Source organism: Strigops habroptila, chromosome 18, assembly GCF_004027225.2.
Source record: "Strigops habroptila isolate Jane chromosome 18, bStrHab1.2.pri, whole genome shotgun sequence".
Lineage (NCBI taxonomy): Eukaryota > Metazoa > Chordata > Aves > Psittaciformes > Psittacidae > Strigops > Strigops habroptila.
Genome location: NC_044294.2, coordinates 6,145,205 through 6,164,697, shown reverse-complemented (window position 1 = coordinate 6,164,697; position 19,493 = coordinate 6,145,205). Strand labels below are relative to the sequence as shown.

The following is a 19,493-nucleotide window of genomic DNA, read 5'->3' as shown; positions in this document are numbered from 1 at the left end:
TCCTTGGGTCTGATAAGAGCACCTTTGTGCTATCAGTGCTCATCTTTGCTGGCTTTCCTCCTGGTGCCTCCTCTCCTTGTTTTAATATGAATGAATGGCTCCCAAGGCTTGGCCTCAATCATACAGACTCATTTCACAGCAGGGAGGAGAAGTTCAGGGTAAAATTCAGGATGTTGGCATTGCCTGGCTGCACGTGAGCATCCTCCTGCATCCTGTGAGTGCAGGGCACTGCTAGTGTGTGATGGTCTCTGGCTGAAAGAAGAGACCTACCAAGCTGCCCCGACTTCTTGGGTCCCATAGGGAGAAGTCTTGGTGACAGCCTGTGCTCTTCTGGAAATGGTTTCCGTATTTGCAGAGCAGAGGGAATTGCTGCTTTCTGTCTCCACCCTGCTTTGAGGGACTTCCTTGTCTTTTCCAGCGTTGCTGCACACTCCTAAAGAGAGGAGGTGTGGACCTGGCCCACCTGCCCCATGCAAACACCCCCGAGCGGTGGGCAGACGCAATCCAGGGTGTTAGGAAATCTGGGCGGTTTATGAGGTTTGAAGGAGAGAGATTGATTATTTCCTTTCACTAATGCTGTTCTGCATAGGGAGAGCTCCCTCCACACATAATGGCATCAGCAAAAGTTATGAGATTGTTGTCAGGTGGCTCTTTAAACCACAGACTATGTAATAGCATCACCTTCACCTTCAGACATGTCACCTCTTCTCCAGACAGCAGAGTGCCTCACTTCTCCCTTGCTGTGCATCCTATCTCACTGATCACTGCATCCAGCAGACAGATAACAACATGGGGAACTCCATTCCCTTGGCCGCATTTGCTCCAGAGTTAGACATGGAGGCCTCTGGCTTAGACTGGTGAACATCTGAAATGGGGACACAGGTTCTAGTCTGAGAAAGCAGCTCTTAGGGCACAGGCACGGCACTTTGCTGAGATCAAGGAGCGATCAGGTTAGCTACATCCATGCAAGGGTTCATAGAGGCTATTTGGCAAGCAGGTCTGAAATCCACTGAAGCTGGCAGGAAGCTCCTCATCGATTTGGAGGCTTTGGATCAAGCTCCTGCTGCAAAGAGGAATTCTAAGATACCAATTAGGACCGTGCCACTTGAAAGAGATTAAAATGGACTCAGCCAAGCATCTGGTAGAATCAGCAATAAAAGTCATGCACTGACTTTGGTAATGAGCTTCACATCACACGGGAACTATTTTCCCATGAGTTTGCAAAAGGCTTCCCCGCCCTGCCAGGACCTGCACTGACTTGCTGCTCAGGGCTCCCTGTGTTGCAGAAAGGTGTCTTTCCAAACAGGCGGTTGCTTTGCTTCACCCATCTCAGGGCTGGCAAGGAAGAGGACAATGCTATGCACCGCCATAAAACGCAGCAGGAAACAGAGAATTGATAATTCTCTATCTGTAAACACAGACAGCCTCACACCTTCCCTCACCCGCTCTGCTGGCGGAAAGCCCATGCGAGTACGCTGGAGAGCGAACAATAGCTTTAGATAAATAACAAGTTGGCTCTTCCATGGTGAGCTGAATTGGTTTCAGCAAATGCCCAGGGGCTCCACGGCTCTGCCAAGCTTCTGACAGCCCTACAGAATAATGCCAGTTTATACTGACTCATAAAGGAAAGCGACAGGGCTCACATCTAACAAGCTGCTGCTCCGTCCTCCAGCCTGCAGTGAGCCCTGGGAGTGGGCTCCCCGCTCCAGAGAGCAGCAAAGTCCAATCTGCACCCTCCTGCTTGTCCCATCCCTGACTGTCCTGAGGGATTCTGAACCCAGGAAAATAAACTAATAATGAGGATGATGTCACCCTTAGAAGGACATACTCTTCTGCAGTGAGGTAGATCATGACTTCATGAGAGGTCTCTTCGCCGTTGTTGCATGCGTGCTGCACCCAAAGCAAAATCAGGATGGAAGACAACTTACGTGTGTGGCCATCCTGGAAATCCCAGTGGGCTTGCCTGGGTGCCAGGGAACCCCCCGAGACCCATCACACTTACCCATCTGCCTCGTCCTTGCTCTTCTCATCGCATGCAAATTCTTCCTCCAAGTCCCTGGGAGCTCTGCGGTATGCACCAAACCTGTTACCTGCTGTGCTGCAGTACCAACAGGTTTTTTCTGTGTCCTCTGGAGTAAATGCAAAGAGAATTCGCTCCTCTTTTCTCCCCTTCCAGCAATTCACCTGTTTAGATGCAAACCTGCAGAATGAAAGTATGAAAACGACTTCATACTGGTGCTCAAATGACAGAGCAATCTGGGTACCAGTGTAGCTGAACTAAAGGGTTTCTTCTTCCCCAGATGCTAGGTGACCCCTTTGAAAGGTCTTCAGCCATTACCTGTGCAGCTCTCTGGGATGCAGCAGGGAGGATTCGCTGCATTCCTGAAGATCAGTGTGTTAATGGAAATATTGGGCTTAATTAATTAACATAATAACAATTCTGCAGAGTGCGGGAGACAGGAATGATGCTGAGTGTGCTCAGCGCCGGGATGAAGCTGGAGCAGAGCAGCGGGACTCTGGGTGAGCCTGCAGAGGATACCAATGGCTTTGTCATGTGCTGTTTCTAGGTTAGGAAGTATGGATATTTTCCAGTGACATGAACTATTGCACCAGGTACAGGCTATTGTTTCCATGGAAATAATAAGATGCCGGTGTTGACTATTTTTATCCCATCCCAAGGGATCCTTGAGCGGCTTTTACATGCCTGTTTGCTGTATGTGTTGGAGATCTGCTGAGGGGGGTGCAGTGGAAAGAGCTCAATATCATTGAGGCAAACAGCACTAAAGTAGCTCTGTTTTTTCCCTTTCTGGAGTACACACCTTAGGGACTTGTTTTTCACTCAAATACCACCCTACAGGCTTCCAGGTGACAGAAGGTTTAATATTGCAAAAGAATGTGGGATTCAATCATGGTGTACATGGGGCAATTATGGATGGCTTTTGGTGAAGTGGTGAAGATAGATACCTTGAACTGACAGCAGGCAGCTAAAGCTCTTTTTCTCGTTGGATTAATTGCAGTTGGGATTTGTTACTGACTGGTTTAGTCATCTCAATATTTCCCATTGTTCTCTGAACATCCCATTACATGAGCTGATACTAGACACCTTGTAACTCATAAGCAGATACTCATTGTCTCCACTTGTTTCTTGGCACAATGAGATTCAACAACCCTTTCTTAGTGATTTTTCACTCCCTTTACTCCCTTCCTAAGGAACTTATAGATGGAAGGGGAAGAAAATAGCATAAAGAAATTAAAACCAAATGCAGGCAGCACTGAAAGGTCAGAATGAGGCTTCATTCACTGTGATAGCAAGAGATGTGATGTGAGCCCCTCTAATTACAGATTGGGTTAGACCCCATGTGTTGGAAATGGCTTTAACCTGCCAGAGGGGAGATTGAGATGAGCTCTGAGGCAGAAGTTCTTCCCTGTGAGGGTGCTGAGGCGCTGGCACAGGGTGCCCAGAGAAGCTGTGGCTGCCCCATCCCTGGCAGTGTTCAAGGCCAGGTTGGACACAGGGGCTTGGAGCAACCTGCTCTAGTGGAAGGTGTCCCTGCCCATGGCAGGGCATTGGAACTGGAAGAGCTTTAAGGTTCCTTCCAACCCAAACCATTCCATGATTCTATGATTCTATAAAATAAGGCATTTTGTTTATTGCCGGCATCATGTTTGAGCTTTCAATTCTGTTTTAAAGCTCCTGGATGCCATTTCCTGATGGCTGAGTATCCCCAGATTTCAAGGGAGAGTTTGGCACCTTTGCAAGGGTTGTTCTCTTGTAAATTTACCTCTTGTAAATTTTGGGCCACAAACATACCTGAGACAGAGGAATTTGGTAGCCGCGACACTCACATAGGAGCGGACTTGTCAGTGCCAACCTGCAGCTTCATCCTCGCCTGATTTCTCTGTCCTCTCTTTTCTCATTGTCCAGCTGTACAACGGGACACTGAAGCGGGACGTGGAGAACAGGCGCTACAGCTCGTACAGCCAGATGGAGGGCTGGGGCAGCAAGCACTACAGCAAGGCCGTCTGCAGCCCCGCCAGGGCCGGCAGCGACTACTGCTTTGTGCAGAACATCAAGAGCAGCCGCAGCGAGCCCGACCTCTACTGTGAACCACCCCGGGGCACGCTGAGGAAGAGCCAGGTCGGGGGCCGGGTAGAGCACAAGGCTACCTTGAACCGCCAGAGCATCTACAGCAGCTGCAGCACCCAGCAAGGAACTACCAGGACAAGTAAAAAAATGCCAGCACGGGCCCTCTCCTGCCCCTCAAGCAACAAGCCCGACGTGGTCTATGCCCAGCCCATGATGAGCTGCAAGCAGGACGTGGTTTATGGACAGGCTCAGTCTGGCTCCAGGTAAGTCTGCTGCAATGGGCTGAATCTGAGTACATGTAGATGTCTGCTGTGGAGGTCTGTCCACCCGAGCTAGTCATCCGAGCTGCTTTATAGGTGCTGGAGATCTGCTCACCAGTGCACACTGCGCTTAATCACATCCTGCAGTAGAGTCTAAAATGGGTCAGATGAGTCACAGTCTTAAAGGGCTCGTTTCTTTTCATGAGCTATGGAGGGAAACCAATACGGCTGGATCAGTGTATATATCTGTGTGATGTTGGGCAAGATGGTCCCTCAATCTCTGTGATGGTATTAGCTGACAGCTCCTTTGCATGCTGAGAGTGGGGATGTGAAGATCAGGATGCCTGGTGTGCAGTTCGGGTGCCTCTCCTGGCTGTCACACTGCTTTGATTTGGCAGAAAACCAACCTAAAAAAATCGATTTGCTTTGAAGGAGCTGGTTCCTGAGAGTCTGACTCAGAGCAGAGCTGAGAACATGCTGAGCAGTTGTATTTACTCCTCTGACTTTCCACCCAGCCCTTGCTTCATTCTTCTAAAAGGTCTGCTTTGGCTTCCAGAAAAAAAAAATTGAGTCAGAAATTGAAATAAAAAGCCTAATTGGAATAATTTACCTATCCAAGAAAGAGAAGGGAATGGAAGCTCTTCAATTCCCTCCTGTCCAAAGCATCCAGTCCCACTGGGGCTAGGAATTATGCAGGGGTGAAGGATGGTCCTTCATGTCTCAGCATCCGGTCTTTTCTTGCAAATGTTGCCTACAACAACAGGGCATGTAAAACACATGAGTGAGCTCAGACACCCCCAAGCTGATGTATCTCTGCAGCAGAGCTCTCACTATAAGAAAACCTAGTGGGGTTTCGATGGAATTGCAGTGGTGTTGATTCAAAGCTGCCCTGATGTTGATGGCGACACTGCCTCCGGTGCTGGAGCACCAACCATATTCTGCCACAGTCTCCGAAGAGCTTTGGTCTGCACAACTGCAGTCTTGGAGGACTCTGGTTTGCATGTTTTGAACTGCACTGATGTTGCTGCATCACTATCACACACCAATATACCTCTGCACCAATGCAGAGGTTATCACAACTCACAGCCAGACATGGCGGCTTGTCACACAAACCCTAGAAGCTCCTGAGCTCATTCTTGGTAGTCCCTAGTCCAAAAGAGAGCTTACACACTGCAATACAAGAGTGAGGCTAATTAATTGGGCTCATAGTCTTTGTCCTAACTCACACCAAAAGCCTGAGACTGTTGAGCCATTGGCCCGAGGCATGATGTAGCTATTGAGAAAATCCTCCCTCACAGTCATCAGCGTGAACCAAGTCATACCCTTTATCACATCAAAATGTTGATTTCCAGATTTCTCTGCTAATTCTCTGCTCAGCCTCCCTCCTTCTGTATTGAGTAAAAGTATGTCCAGAGCATGTATGCTAAGACATGTCACTCACCCATTAGCATGTTGTCATGAAACCTTAGCTGCCCATGTGCCCAGTTGCTCCGTGTTTAACACATGGAAATTTAGCCCTGGCCAACTCAGAGCGCCGGTGACATTGGCTTGCTCCTTTCAGAAGCTTTGTACTTCCTCTGGGACAGGAAACAGACGTTACAGAAACTGGAAGTAACTTGTTCTAGGGAATTTCTGACTAAAAGAGTGGTGGGAGGGATGGCAGAATGATTAAACATGGCGCTGCAGCTTCCCTTCTGCCTAGGGAAAGTGTTGCTTTTGAGAAGTTAGGCAAGCAGGCTCTCTCCAAAGCAAGCCCGTCTCTGTGCTGCACAGTGCTCATGGTTATAGACTTGGCCATTGCTTTGGAAAGGTCACTTGAAGAATAATGGCATTTTCTGAAGAGAAGGAGAACTGCTGTTGTGAGAGGAATGCTCTCCAGTGCTGGCTGCCCTTCGGTTAGGGAGTGGCTCCATTTATCCACTTCTGGCTTGGGGCATGGCTCATCTGGCAGAACTGGTTCTGATGTGGAAATGCCGGGCTTCACGTCGCTGGTAGGCTCAGCTGGGGCTGTGTCCCTTGAGTAAATCTGATTTGGCTGATACACCCCCCCTGCTCCCCGTGAAACTCACAGCAGAGCTGCGTTTGTTAGAGGGGGTTTGTACAAGCGCTTCTGCTCTTGGCTCTAAGGAAATGAGCACAAGTTTTGCAAACACACTGAGCAGTTATCCTCTTTGAAAACAGTACTTATTTGGAAGGCCATTAGCCCTTATAATAAGGTATCTGGCAGGTCACTGTTAGCCTTGGTCTGTAGTGTGCTTTTTATGGGGAAGGGGCCTCCAGAGATGGCTTAGGACTGCATCTGGGCTCCTTTTGCTGTGTAGGACTGTTTCTGGTTGGAGGATTCTGCACTTGGAGAGTTTGATTTTCATTTGGGTAGGTTGATCTGTGGATAGGGAGAGGTTTGCTTGTAGGCATCCCAGTATTAACCTCTGCATGCAGAAAGAGGGCTTACCCGGGCAATAGCTGCTGGTAGTTCCCTGTTTGGGGCTCTGTTCTTCCTATTCTGGTAGTTCTTTGGGTAGAGGTTTTGCCTTTATAACAAGGATAATTTTGTGTTCAGTTTTCATGCTGCAAATCTCCTGTGTAGGTGGGTATCTTGTCTGCAGGTTAGCAAACTGAGCACAGGCAGGGCTAGCTAGTTTCCACGGAGATCCAGTGGGGTGATTTCCATTGCAGTGAGAGTGATTACAGTGGGATATGTGATCCACTGGGTCTGTCTGTGATACAGAACTCCTCTGTCATGCAGTGACTATGGACAGTGTCAGTACTGGTTAAAGAGGGGTGCTTCTCAGGTGTCCTGTGCTGCGGATCTGATCTTGGATGAAGTGAAAAAGGGGCCATTGGACGCTCATTCTCAGGTCATGAGAGTGGCCTGTAGATATCAAAATACCGAGTATGCAAGAACTGCCAAACTCTCTGCACTGAACAGATAGTTGAGTTATTTGTAGATTGGTCACAAAGTTATTGAATTTCTGGAACTACTCTTGATTATGTGATTGCTTCCATTTATTGAACTGGCTTTGGCTGTGTCAGGCATGGAAGAGCTGTCTTTTTGATAACTATCTCTCAGAAGAGTCCTTCCTCTTACAGAAGCCACTCTGGCTGATGAAAGCACCTTTCCTCCAGCTAGCTGATGAGTAGTTTACCTAAATGTTTTTGGGGAAAAAACATTCTATGATTCTATGATAAACTAAACCAAGATGTGGGGTTTTACTCATCCCATAGTATGTAGGGTTTTACTCATCCCATTGGTTCTGGTGATGAAATCTGAGATTTGCACTGTTTGCTCAGATCAGGAGGTTAAACAGCACTGACTTGCTTTGAGAAACCTCCTCCTGAAGTATATTCTCTTCCGCCACCCCTGTCATTATGGTCCTGCCTCAGTGAACAGAAGAGGGAATTTCTGACGTCCCTTCCAGACATACTTCTCAGTAACCACTCAGGGGATTAAGCCTTTATAAGTATTATGTCATATCTGGAACAACATTTCTAAGCTCAACGCATCTGTTCTGGGCTCAGAAGTTCATGGGCTATTCTGGTGGCTCCTGCCCAAAGGCAGTTCTCAATGAGCGCTCACTTTTTGCCACAGTACAGCTTTCTGCAGTGGCAATGTCAGTACCTCTTGGTTAACTCCAGGGGAAAGCCAGATGACTGAGCCGGAGACATTGCTGAGAGGCCACACTAATCTCACCCCTTGTGAAGGATTAATGGTATTCTCATTTGTGAACATGAAGAGGTGAGCTGGGATGTTTGCAGACGTTCCCTGGTTGCTGATACAAATCAGGAGCCACTAATGGACACCTACAATATGTGTTGTCTTCCATAATACCACATGCACCTTTGGCCTTATTTTAAGATGTGGGTGCATTTCCCTTTGGTGTTCTCTGTGTATTGAGCAATTGCTGTGGAGCTGTGAGTGATGCTGCCCTGGCAGGGTTTATATCATTGCACATAGCGAGGATCCCCTCCTCCCTGGTTCAGTGTGTGCCCATCTTCCCTGGTATCTATGCACTAAGCAAAGCCTGAGGGGAAGCTCCAGCTGAGATTACAGTGGCATCATAACCTTGGTACCATGTCCCAGAGGTGGATGCGGCTGCTTGACACGGAGCATGGCTACTGGGTTTGCTGCAGTGTGGCCTGACTCTGGAAGTCTTGGATGTGCTAGACACTCTGTTTTTAGTGTCTTCACACTGATTTTATGAATGAACAAGGGAATTTGTTAAGAGTTTTCTGGCTTCCTCCTCTCCTGGGACTTGTAGCCCCAACAACCAGGATGGAGGCTTAGATCTGATTAACACAAACCAATCTGCTAATAAAAAGTGAACAAAAGGCATTAGTACCAAATCCGGGAATTTGCCTTTCTGTGGTACTGATCCTCTGAAGTGTTTGTTTCCCTTCCACACCTGATTCTGATAATCTAATTTGTCTCCTGTTGAATCATTTCTAATTGAGATCTCTCCCTGTTCTGATTGCTTCTTTCTTGTGGAAGAACAACCACCTTTGGAGCTCTTCCTACCAGGCACATTGGCCCAGGTTGGAGATGGTCACAGTCCAAGAATTTGTCTTGGAGCAGGCTGTTGTGCTTATAGTGTAGATCTGGTTAGGAATATCCCTGACTGGCTGACGAACAATCTCCCATTAGCATGGGCTTTGCCAGGGTGATTGTGTTCTCAGTAGGAGAAACTGAGGCAGCATGACTGAGCCCGGCTGCTCACCCTCTGTGAACTTCTCCTGCTGGTGAGCCAGGAATGGAAATGGAACCTTCCCCATGTTTTCCCACACAGAACTGGACCCAGATGTGTCCTTTATCCATGCTGAAGGACGATTTGGCCCTCTTATATAGTGGATGTATAGAAAATTGCTTTCCTTGAGTAGCTGGACCAATAATGGATGTCCTTTCCCATATAAAGTGCACCTCTTACAGGGGTTTTTCTCAATTTGATAAATTAAAAAGAAAAGAGGTCCCTCTGGTGCTCCTTATGCTGTATCCGTTGGTGCCTCAGCTCTATTGTGTGTCTCAGGAGCATGAAAAAGACTAAGCGAAAAATCACAGCGTCCTGGATCCAAACCAAAGATTTCTGAGATTCTCCAGCTTCTAGTTCAAACTTTGTCTTTCCAGTTCTGTGTTCCCTTGCTGCAGGTATAATGGAAGTTTCTTGGAGTTTTGATAAAGGTACAAACTTGAAAAACCATATGATGAATGGATGTTTTATTGTTAGCATAGAAATAAAAGTGGAACGAGGTTTGTCTAACATTAGACACTGAATGATAAAGGTCCAGTCCCAGACTGTGGTCCATCATTCCTGTATACCAGCAGTGGCAGAGGAATCTCCAGAGGGCAGGTCTTCCTGTCTTAGGAAAAACGTCTAAGACACAGGGCAAGTTGTTCTTCAGAAGCACCTATGTCTCTCCATTAACTACACAGGTGCTTAAATTAGTGATTTAAACAATGCAACTTTATACCAGTGAGGGTAGGGGAGACAAAAGGTTCTCTTGCAGTGTCACAGCACAGTTGTTGGCTTTTGATGGTTTTGTTATGGAATTTCCTATAGGATTGTGAATATTATTCTGTGCTGTGACAAGGAGCTGTGAAAAGAGGTGAACCTTTGGGTGCTTAAGGACAAAATATCTTACTGTAAGCTGCTGGTGCTGGTGACCACACGTGGGTGTCCTTTCTAGATCTTTATTCTGAACATTTCTTTGGCACAATCAAAATGAGCCTGCACATTCCGTGCCTACAAGAAGCCATTCCCTCACAGTAATATTTAATACAGCAAATATAATAAGTTCATTTAAAGAACTTAATAAAAACCACTCTGTTTTGTTAGTTTATTGGACTGCCTGAAGATGTTCAGCCCGTCTACATAGTCACTCACTAGTATGACATGGAGCAAAAGCTTGTATACAAATTAATGTGGTTCAAACAGGAACTGATCTTCCTGATCTCCAGGTAAATTCCCCCATCAGTCACAGCTGGATTCTGAACAAGGAATAACATCAGACAGGCACGACAATGACCTAGTTGTCCTAGCAAAGCCCCCATACTTTTGATTTCATCCACTGCTAACAAAGCACTTCCCATTTGTATCCTGTCACTGGTGTTTGTATTTTTCCCAAGTCCTGCTCCAAGCCAGAGATATTCATACCCTTCCTCTGGAGTCTGTAGGCACATTCTTTACCTCTAACAGGGGGTGATGATTGTGGCCAACTTCTATGAAGAGCTGGAGACTACCATTGTAAACATACCCTGGGAGCAGGAAGTCTCAGTGCTATTATTAGTATTTCATACACTCAGTATTTGTCCATCCCATCACTCCAGACATGCCTGTCGCCTTTTCTTCCAGCCTCCCAAGACCATCAACTCCTCTCACATCTTTGCTTCCACCACATCTTACATCAAAGGATCACATGCTGTGGGAAAAGCATCTGTCTACTTTAGATTGTCCTAATAACCTGATGGTTGGTTTCACTCTTGTCCACTAATTCTTTTATTTGATGAACAGTGAATACTGGTTCTTTGTTCATTAAACCTTCCACTTCAGACATGAATAGACATCTAGCACCTAAACTGAGTTCTTATTTTCTGTCTCCTTTGTTTCTGAATAGACTGGATCCATCATTTATTGCCCTTAGTGTCCTCCACTATATATTTTCCACTCTTATCATCTCTTTTTTTGGGACAGAGAAATGCGCTCGGGGTGTACCATGTGGTTTATGTGGCAATATGATAATATTTTACATTTTGTAGTTGATTCCTTCCTTATAATTCCCAGTACTGACGTAGCCCTTTGGCTGAGCGCTCAACCAATGCTGTATTTCTCTTTAACACAGAATATGTGGTGATGAGATAGATGGTGGTACAATGACCATCCAGAAAGCCATACAACTCCTGTGCTCCTCTGATGACAAATACCAGGCTATGGGTGCTTACTTCCTCCAGCACACCTGCTTCCAGGATGAGTCTGCCAAGCAAGAGGTGAGCAAACTCCTTCAGAGCTCTGCTGTCACACTGGATGTGGCAGCCTATGAGATGGATGAAACTGGTTTCCTCAGTACCAAGGATCCATAGGTCCCCTTGATTTTAATGATGGAGCCTTATATCTCATTAGTCACACTCAGGAATTAATTAAGTAGATTTTCAGCTATTAGTGACCACTTTCTCTTAGTAGCAGTCAGTCAGGATTTTAACACAGGGGAATAGTTACAAGGCAGCAGAGGAGACTGTGTCCACATTATCACGGTAAGCTGCTGTGACACATATTGGTGGGTTTTGGTGATACGGAGGCAGCCATCCAGATGCAATGTCCTCTTCTGGCTGCAGTTGCACCCAGTTTCACATGAATCTTGCAGCTGCAGTGTCAGACACACAGAATTGCTCTAAACCCCACTGTGATGTTCATTGTGCATTGTTCAGTGATATTTCAGTCATTTTCAGCCATTTTTGCCATGTAAGCCAATGGGCAGATTAGTGATCTTGTACAAAGATACTTGATCAAACAGTAGCGCTTCTTATAGTGAAGCTTATTTTTCTTCTGCTCTTACTCTCCTATTACTACATTTGCGCCAACATGCAGCAAAGGAGGCAACGTCAAGAATGGATCTGCTGTGGCAAGACTGTCACACGAGTTTATCCCGCCCTAGCGTGTTTGCAGTCATGCAGACACGGGTTTATCGAGATTCCATCCCTATAGAGGTGGTTTTCCATTTCTTGGCACAACAGTGGAGCAGGGCATGCTGGCAGAGGGTGGGAATGTACCCATGTGCCCTCGCCAGGTGCGGGTACCCCAGCCCACGTCACAGAAGGGAATGATGGGGCGGCCGCACCCTTCGTTGCCGTTGAAAACACTCTCCGAGCACTGGCCTGTCCCATCGCTTCCCAGAAGGATGTGTCAGAGCAGGCGCGTGAGTCACCCCAGCACACGCTTGTTTGCTGTCCTTTCTAAAGGGTGCTCATTCATGTCCTATTGTCAGCAAGATTTCCAGCCCGTGGGTTGGTTTCTGCCAGGAGGGGCTCCATGTGGGATCGTGTACCCAGAGGTACATGCTACAGTAGGGACCCTCATCATTCTGGAGAGCGAGCTGGAGGAATTTGCCTTCAAACCCTCTCTGGCATGTGTGTTGTGTCCTGCAGGTTGGGGTTCACACCCCTTTCCAATATTGCCCCTGCTGAGTGCTGTGGCATGGCCCAGTACTGCTTCTGGCTGACCTGGAGGGTGTTTACACTGTACCATGGCCATCTCTCTAAGCTCAGCCTGTGATTTCAGGATGCAGATAAATTACCACATCATGTTATTATATTGCTATAAATGGCCTCTACAGATAGACAGAGCAACTTTTTCACCTGATGCAAACTGACAGAGGTAGGTGAAAGTTTGTGGGAGCAAGCACCTTTCATCAGCAAAGGGTTCGGTCCATGGCCATTACTCATAGACATCTACTTCTAGAGTTTAAGCTCCAACCTCAAGGCCAGCACCTTTGTGTTCATGACCTATGTCCTGAACCAGATATGCCATCTGTGAGCTCTAGCCATCCTTTCCTGCCAGGTCTGATTTTCCAGCTTCCCTGGTTGTATGCCATGTTGACTGCTTGCATTGCCATGACAGTCCCGTGTCCTGGCGATGCTCCGCGCCCCGTGCTGATGGCAACATGTCTCTCCTGGCACAGGTCTATCGGCTGGGGGGAATCGCCAAGCTTGTGGAGCTGCTCCGCAGCACAAACCAGAACGTACAGCGGGCAGCAGCCGGAGCCCTCCGGAACTTGGTCTTCAAGAATCCAACCAACAAGATAGAAACCCGGCGGCAGAATGGGATAAGGGAGTGCGTGAGCCTCCTGCGGAGAACAGGGAACACTGAGATTCAGAAACAACTGACAGGTATACAGCAGAGTGCTCAGCACTCAGCAAGGACCATGCTCCTCCCTGCCTGTGGTCCATGGTGCTCCAGCACGCAAAGGCCCAGTAGCCATGGTGTTGCCATAGCACAAAGTGGATGCTTTATGCTCCTGTCACACCAAATGGCAGTCTAAAACAGAAGGCAGAGGTAGTCTTGGCCTTTCAATGTCCCATAAGGGTTCCTCACACACATTCATGTCCACTGGAAAAGCACCTACCCCAGGTTTCCCCCCACAGCTATGATCACCCTGTCATTCCCATGCCTTCCTGCACCCCTGGCTCCCATGCTGTTGCCAGGGAAGGCCAAATGGTGTTGGCAATCCCAATATGGTTGGTCAGGTTATCTCACTGGTGTCTCACCTTTTCTTGAAGGATTGACATGGCAGTGCTGGGGAATGGTTGGACCTGATGATCTTGAAGGTCTTTTCCAACCTGGTTGATTCCATGACTCCATGGCTCCATGACATGAGTTTGTTGGTGCAGGTCACTCTCAGCTGTGACTGAGGTCTTGTCTGTAAGCCTTTATGAGATCCCTGGGGAGATGTCTTCCCCCTGCAACCCAATAGCAATAAACAGCCATTATGGAAGGAGGGAAGATGCTTAGATGCCCACCTCCACACCAAATGCTGCTGCTGGTGCCCATCCTGCCTGTCTCCCATAAGGATGGACAGAGACTAGGATTTAGGGCAGCTTCTGCACCCTTAGTTCAAAGAGGGATGAAGAGAAGAAGGACTTTGTTGCTGGAATTCACTCTGACCTAAAGAAAGTTTCTAATGCATGGTGACCCTCTGCTTGAGCTTGTCTTCCACCTCCTTCCTAGGACTGCTCTGGAACCTCTCCTCCACTGATGAGTTAAAAGAAGAGTTGATACAGGAAGCCCTCCCCGTCTTGACAGACTGTGTTATCATCCCTTTCTCTGGCTGGTCTGATGGCACCTGCAGTAGGACAAGAGAAATTATTGACCCAGAAGTATTCTTCAATGCTACAGGGTGTTTGAGGTGAGTCATCACACCAGGATTTACTGCAGCTTGTGTATGTTGAGAAACGCTGAAGCTGTCTAAATCACCTTACAAGAAGCTAAATACATGCTCGCTCCAATTGCATTAATACAAATCTCTCCCTGAGAAAGTTTTCCTGACTAAGAGAAGGTGCAGAAAAATGTAAAATATTTTTCCTAGTATTTCCTAGTATTATTAGACAGAACATTTCCCCACTGGTTTTAATAACTGGTTAAATCCAGAGCAATCCCATTGCCCTGGCCTTTTCCTGGCTCATTTCATCAGGCTGGTCAGAAGAGGTGCAGACTGAGCCCAGAGTAGTTTATTTTGTTCACAGAAAAGCCAGATCCCTTTTGTAGAGGATCTTCGCCCTGACTTGCTGTTTCTCCTACCACCCTCCTCCACTTGGATGTGAGCTCCTCGTCTCACTGGGAACAAGTGGGAAAGAAAAAAAATGCCCTGTATAATTAGGTACTTTCATCAACTGAAGCTCTCCCCGAGGGAGCGCAGCGCCAACCACACCCTTACCAGACATGCAGCTAGTAGGAGCTGTATCTGCTTATGAAACGAAGTGGGTGAACACAGTGGGGGCCTTTTGAGACATGATACTATCGTCTTCTGTGGCTGGGAACTGTGTCTGAAAGATAGCGAGTGCTGCTCCCTTCCCTGTCTTGGAAGGCACCTTCCCCGTGCAGTTGCATGTTGGGATGTGTGGTGTATGTTCATATGAGGTGCTCCACTTTTAAGACCATCTCAACCCACCAATGCCATAAAATACCCCATTAAAATGAGGGAAGGGGTATGATGGTGGCTTGTAGAAGGAGCTCTCCATGGAGTTTAACTCAATGTGGGCTCTGTCTCTCATCTGTGACAGCAATATCCAACACCCCCATCAAAGTCTGCCAGATGCAGGTCATCCAGGGAGCAAAAAAGGCTGGGGGGAGCAGGACTGGGGAGCAAGGTGAGTAAGGAAAACAGAGTGGTTGTGTCCAGAGCCCCTGCTCTGAGGGGTGAGCCAGGATTGCTCTGACTCACTGCCCTGCCACATCATAACACAGAGATGAGAACAGCCTTGGGTTTGCCTTGGGCTCCAGCCATTGCTGCTCAAGCATTTCTGGATTGCAGATGAATTCATGTTAATGAGGAGGCTGCAAATCACAGTGAACATCAAATCCAGTTCTGGAACGCCTGGAGTGAATATCTCACAAGGACTGCCAACCTCTCTTTGTTTTTCATTTGCAAGCTACAAGGCAATAAAACAGGGAAGAGAAAAAAACCCAACAAAACAACAAAAAACATTTCCTGTTACTGGAAAAACTCCCCTGTCCTGGCAGCAACCAGTGCTCAGGAATACATTACAACATTACAAACTGGTCAGTCCCTTTGGTCAGAGTGATTGCCGCTCTTCAGCATCTCTGCCCCCCTGTTTCCCACACAAATATTGCTGTTGACCCTTCATACTTGCAACCAGATGCACCTTCCTGATTTTCACAATAATCTCAGCTGGTCCTTATTCAGTCTGCTCTTTGGAAACACCTCCAAGGAGGTGATGAGTCTCTGTAATGTCACATGCATAGCCTCTAAGGCAAAATATTGCTTACAGTTACTGTCACTAGGAGGATGTCTTCTATGCAGAGCATCGTAAAGGGACATTTTCCTAGATGAAATCAATCCTAAAGAGCAACAAGAGGGCTATGCACCAGTGCAGTCCTACAGAAGGTCTCCAAACTGAGAGCAGTACACCAGCCTAGCTGAATATACAGAAACATCCTTAAATTCAATTATACCCATAGCCAGAACAGAGCCCATAGAGACTGGTAAGTGAACCCAACTAATTCTCTCTCCTCCTTCTCTCCTGGCATGCTCTGCGATGGCTTTCTTCAGAAACTTGAGTTCTGCAGACATGGGGCGCCAGACAATGAGGAATTACCCTGGCTTGATCGATTCAGTCATGACTTATGCCCAGAACTGCGTGGCTTCTAACCGACCCGATGACAAGGTACCAGATGCTCACCCCAAGCTGTTTGGTAGTGTTCAGTCCCGTAGTTAATCACTGCAACTTCAGGAATACCTCAAAATCTCTTTCAAATAAACACAAGAGGGGACTGGACTCTATGTGGCTGCTCTTTTCCTTCCAAATCCCAGTGCAGACTGTTGTAGGATTGCAGTCTTCTGTGCTCTGGGCCTGAAATAGAGGTGGGTTTACAATTTCCTTTCAACAAACAGAGACACAGCAAAATATTTTGGCTCCTGATCCCCCAATATGCTTTCCATCCTTTCACTCCCACCCTGGAATCCTTCCAGCATGTTAACCACCACCTATCGCTCTTCCCACCACCACATCTCTTCATCCAGCAGCACTCAAGTGTATAAGTCTCAGACTGGCATTGCATTCAGCAGAAGCCAGGAGCCAAGACTGGCATTTCTCTGCCAGTCCCCTAACTGTGACTGATTGCTGTGTGTAAATGGCCCTTACCTTGGATAAAACAGCATTTATAGCCATATTTTTAGGAGCTTGACACCTGTGATACTAAACAGATTCCCTAAAGTCCTCAGTGCCCAGTAAGTACCAAAATTACTTCAGATGAGCTCAGGATTAAGCAAATCCTCTTTTGGGGATGGCTTTTGCAAGAAGATCAGTTTCAGCAGCACATACTGAACACAGCTCTTTGGAAATGTAAGCACAGTTTTTGATGCTGGTTACAGGTATCTAGTGGAAATTCTCCTTTACTCTTGACACTGGGAACTGTGACATAGAGGTAACGGAGGCTTAAAAGCCTCTTCTTGGTAAAAAGTGTCCCCAGATCTGTAGCTGCGATTTGGATAAAGTCATTGAAAGTTGACTTGGCAAGAGGAAGACTTTCACGATTTGGTATTTCATGGTAGGCACTTTGATACAACCACCCTCTGCTCTCTTTTCCTGTTTATGAGCTTGTCTGTTACTTACCCACTGGTCCTAACAAGGTTCAGAGTCAGTCAGCTCACAGAGAGCCACTATGGGCTATGTAGCCTTCATTCGTGTCTACCTCCTTCCTTCCCATCATTGCTACCTTACGCAGGGTCAGGAGCTTATGTAGTATAACTGTTAAAAAAGCTGGTTATGGCATGGTGTATGCCCTCTCTGTAGCTATAGCAGGTGCTGCTCCATATTTTTCTGCCTAATGCAATGCTTGGATTTTTATTCTGGGGGTGATTTCAGTCCGTGGAGAATTGCATCTGCATCCTGCACAACCTCTCCTACCGCCTGGATGCTGAAGTTCCCAACAAATACACCCAGCTCAACCACATGGCCCGGAGCGTTTATATGGACAAAACTCTCACAGGCTGTTTCAACAGCAGGAGTGGTAAAATGGAGGTAAGATGTGCCACAGGAGGCTTGGAAATGTGATATTCAGCCTTGGGCAGGGGTTGCAAGCAAAGAGCAACATCTGAGTTCCCAATTTCTCATCTCTTTGTAGAATGATGAGTACGGTGTCCCCCTTCCTGAGGAGGATTTTAAACCCAAAGGACCCAGCTGGCTCTACCACTCTGATGCCATCCGCACCTACCTGTCCCTGATGGATCAGAGCAAGAAGGATGCCACCCTGGAAGCTTGTGCTGGAGCTCTGCAGAACCTCACTGCGAGCCGAGGGCTGGTAAGGGCTCCTCTCTCCTCCACATGCACTCAACCAGATGTGTCAGCACTTTACGGTAATCAGAAAGGAAAATGTCCTTCTTAAACCTCAGGGCACTATTGCAAGTCTTTCCACAGTGGATGCTCCAGCCAAAGTGTTTATTAATGCCACAAGTAGGGTCTCATGGGGGGCTATAATCAGCATCCTAAGGGTCTATCCCAGAGCCACACACTTGGTTCCAGGTTTCCCCAGTCTGTTGGTCATACTACCAGCATCTACTGGTATTGCCACCCTCCCCCAAGACACCAGTGAGTATGTGCCCAGATGTGCACATGTGGACAGATGTCATTAAAAGAGAGAGCGAGGATATGTGTGCACCTCCGCCTGTGTGTGTTTTCTAAGTGGGAGGTGGCTCTAATAACAGGGTGGGTTGTGCTCTGGATTGTGGCTCGTCCTCACATCAGAGCTGCTTGTAAAATAGCTCTGACAGATGTCCTAACCTGTAGGTATGGCAGCATGGAGGTGACATGGGCTGCGTGACACCGTGGGTATTGCAGGAGCTAGGGCATGGCAAGGGACACGTCACGACAGCAGCTCTGCCGTGGCCAATGTCGTTACCATGGGCATGTCCTTGCAAGCTGCATTCACGTGGACAAACCTCGACTTGTCTGTTTGTGTCAAACTCCGTCAATTCCAATTTAAATAAGATGGTTGGGAAGATAAAGAGATAATTGTTTCATACGTAGGGGAGGCGTGTCACATGTGCGGAGCGTTCCACCCAGAAACATGGAGTGACTCACGAATGGAGCCTTCGCTGCTAGGACAGCATTAACCTGCCAGCTCTCATCCCTTGGGAGCTTTTGTTCCAAGTCTTCCAGTGTGAAATACTTTGGGAACTTTTGTGTTTGCAGCTTAACTTACTTAAGTTAAGGTGCCGCTTACAACAAGGTGGAGAGAGGCTGTCACTGGATGTGTAGAGCTGATCAGAGAAATGGAACCGGAGCGATGTGCTCCATGGCAATCAACATTATTACACAAGAATGTCTTTTGGACAGGGGGGAAGGAAACAAACAAACAAAAACCAGCTCTGGCAGTGTTGAAAGCAACTTATTTCATCCTTCTGGAACAGAATGGCTGGAATTTGCCTGGATGTGCAGGAGTGGCTTCTTCTTTCAAGGGGCTTATTCCAGCTCAGAGTTGGAGTTGGGGTGGGTTGCTGGGTTTGCTGTCAGTTGAAGGAAAGGGAAACTGAGGCATGTGCCTCCTGAAGCATGGGAGGATAACTGGGTCTCAGCCCACTGGAAGAGGATTGCCTTCCAGCACGTTCCCTCTATTCCCATGTCACTGTTGATGTGTCACTGGTTGTGCAACGATCTCCAGAAGCCTTTCTGATGGGGCAGTAGCTGAGTTCAGTTTAAAGTCTATCAATAAGAGGGCAGTTTATTAAGGGTATGTGACTTCAACATCCATGAACACTCATCTGCACTGGCTACATCCTGACATCTTCTAGATTTACATAAGCGAACACAAGATCAGGATCCAAGATGAGTATTTTTGGTCTTCAGACTTTTTTTAAAGGTATCTATTAGCTGTTCCTATTCCACTGCAGCCTATTACTTGTGGCGTGGCAGGGAGATGCAAGGG

At 47.3% G+C, this 19,493-nt stretch overlaps 1 protein-coding gene across 1 annotated transcript in view; it reads left to right on the top strand.

The window, feature by feature from the left end:
* PKP1 (plakophilin 1) overlaps positions 1 to 19,493 on the top strand; it is a 40,230-nt gene that overhangs the window by 13,355 nt on the left and 7,382 nt on the right. Inside the window, exons 3-9 of the mRNA XM_030473580.1 lie at positions 3,926 to 4,350; positions 11,179 to 11,323; positions 13,012 to 13,219; positions 14,058 to 14,235; positions 16,120 to 16,234; positions 17,435 to 17,590; positions 17,694 to 17,870. Coding sequence (XP_030329440.1) covers positions 3,926 to 4,350; positions 11,179 to 11,323; positions 13,012 to 13,219; positions 14,058 to 14,235; positions 16,120 to 16,234; positions 17,435 to 17,590; positions 17,694 to 17,870 — 1,404 coding nt within the window. The remainder of the gene's footprint in view (positions 1 to 3,925; positions 4,351 to 11,178; positions 11,324 to 13,011; positions 13,220 to 14,057; positions 14,236 to 16,119; positions 16,235 to 17,434; positions 17,591 to 17,693; positions 17,871 to 19,493) is intronic.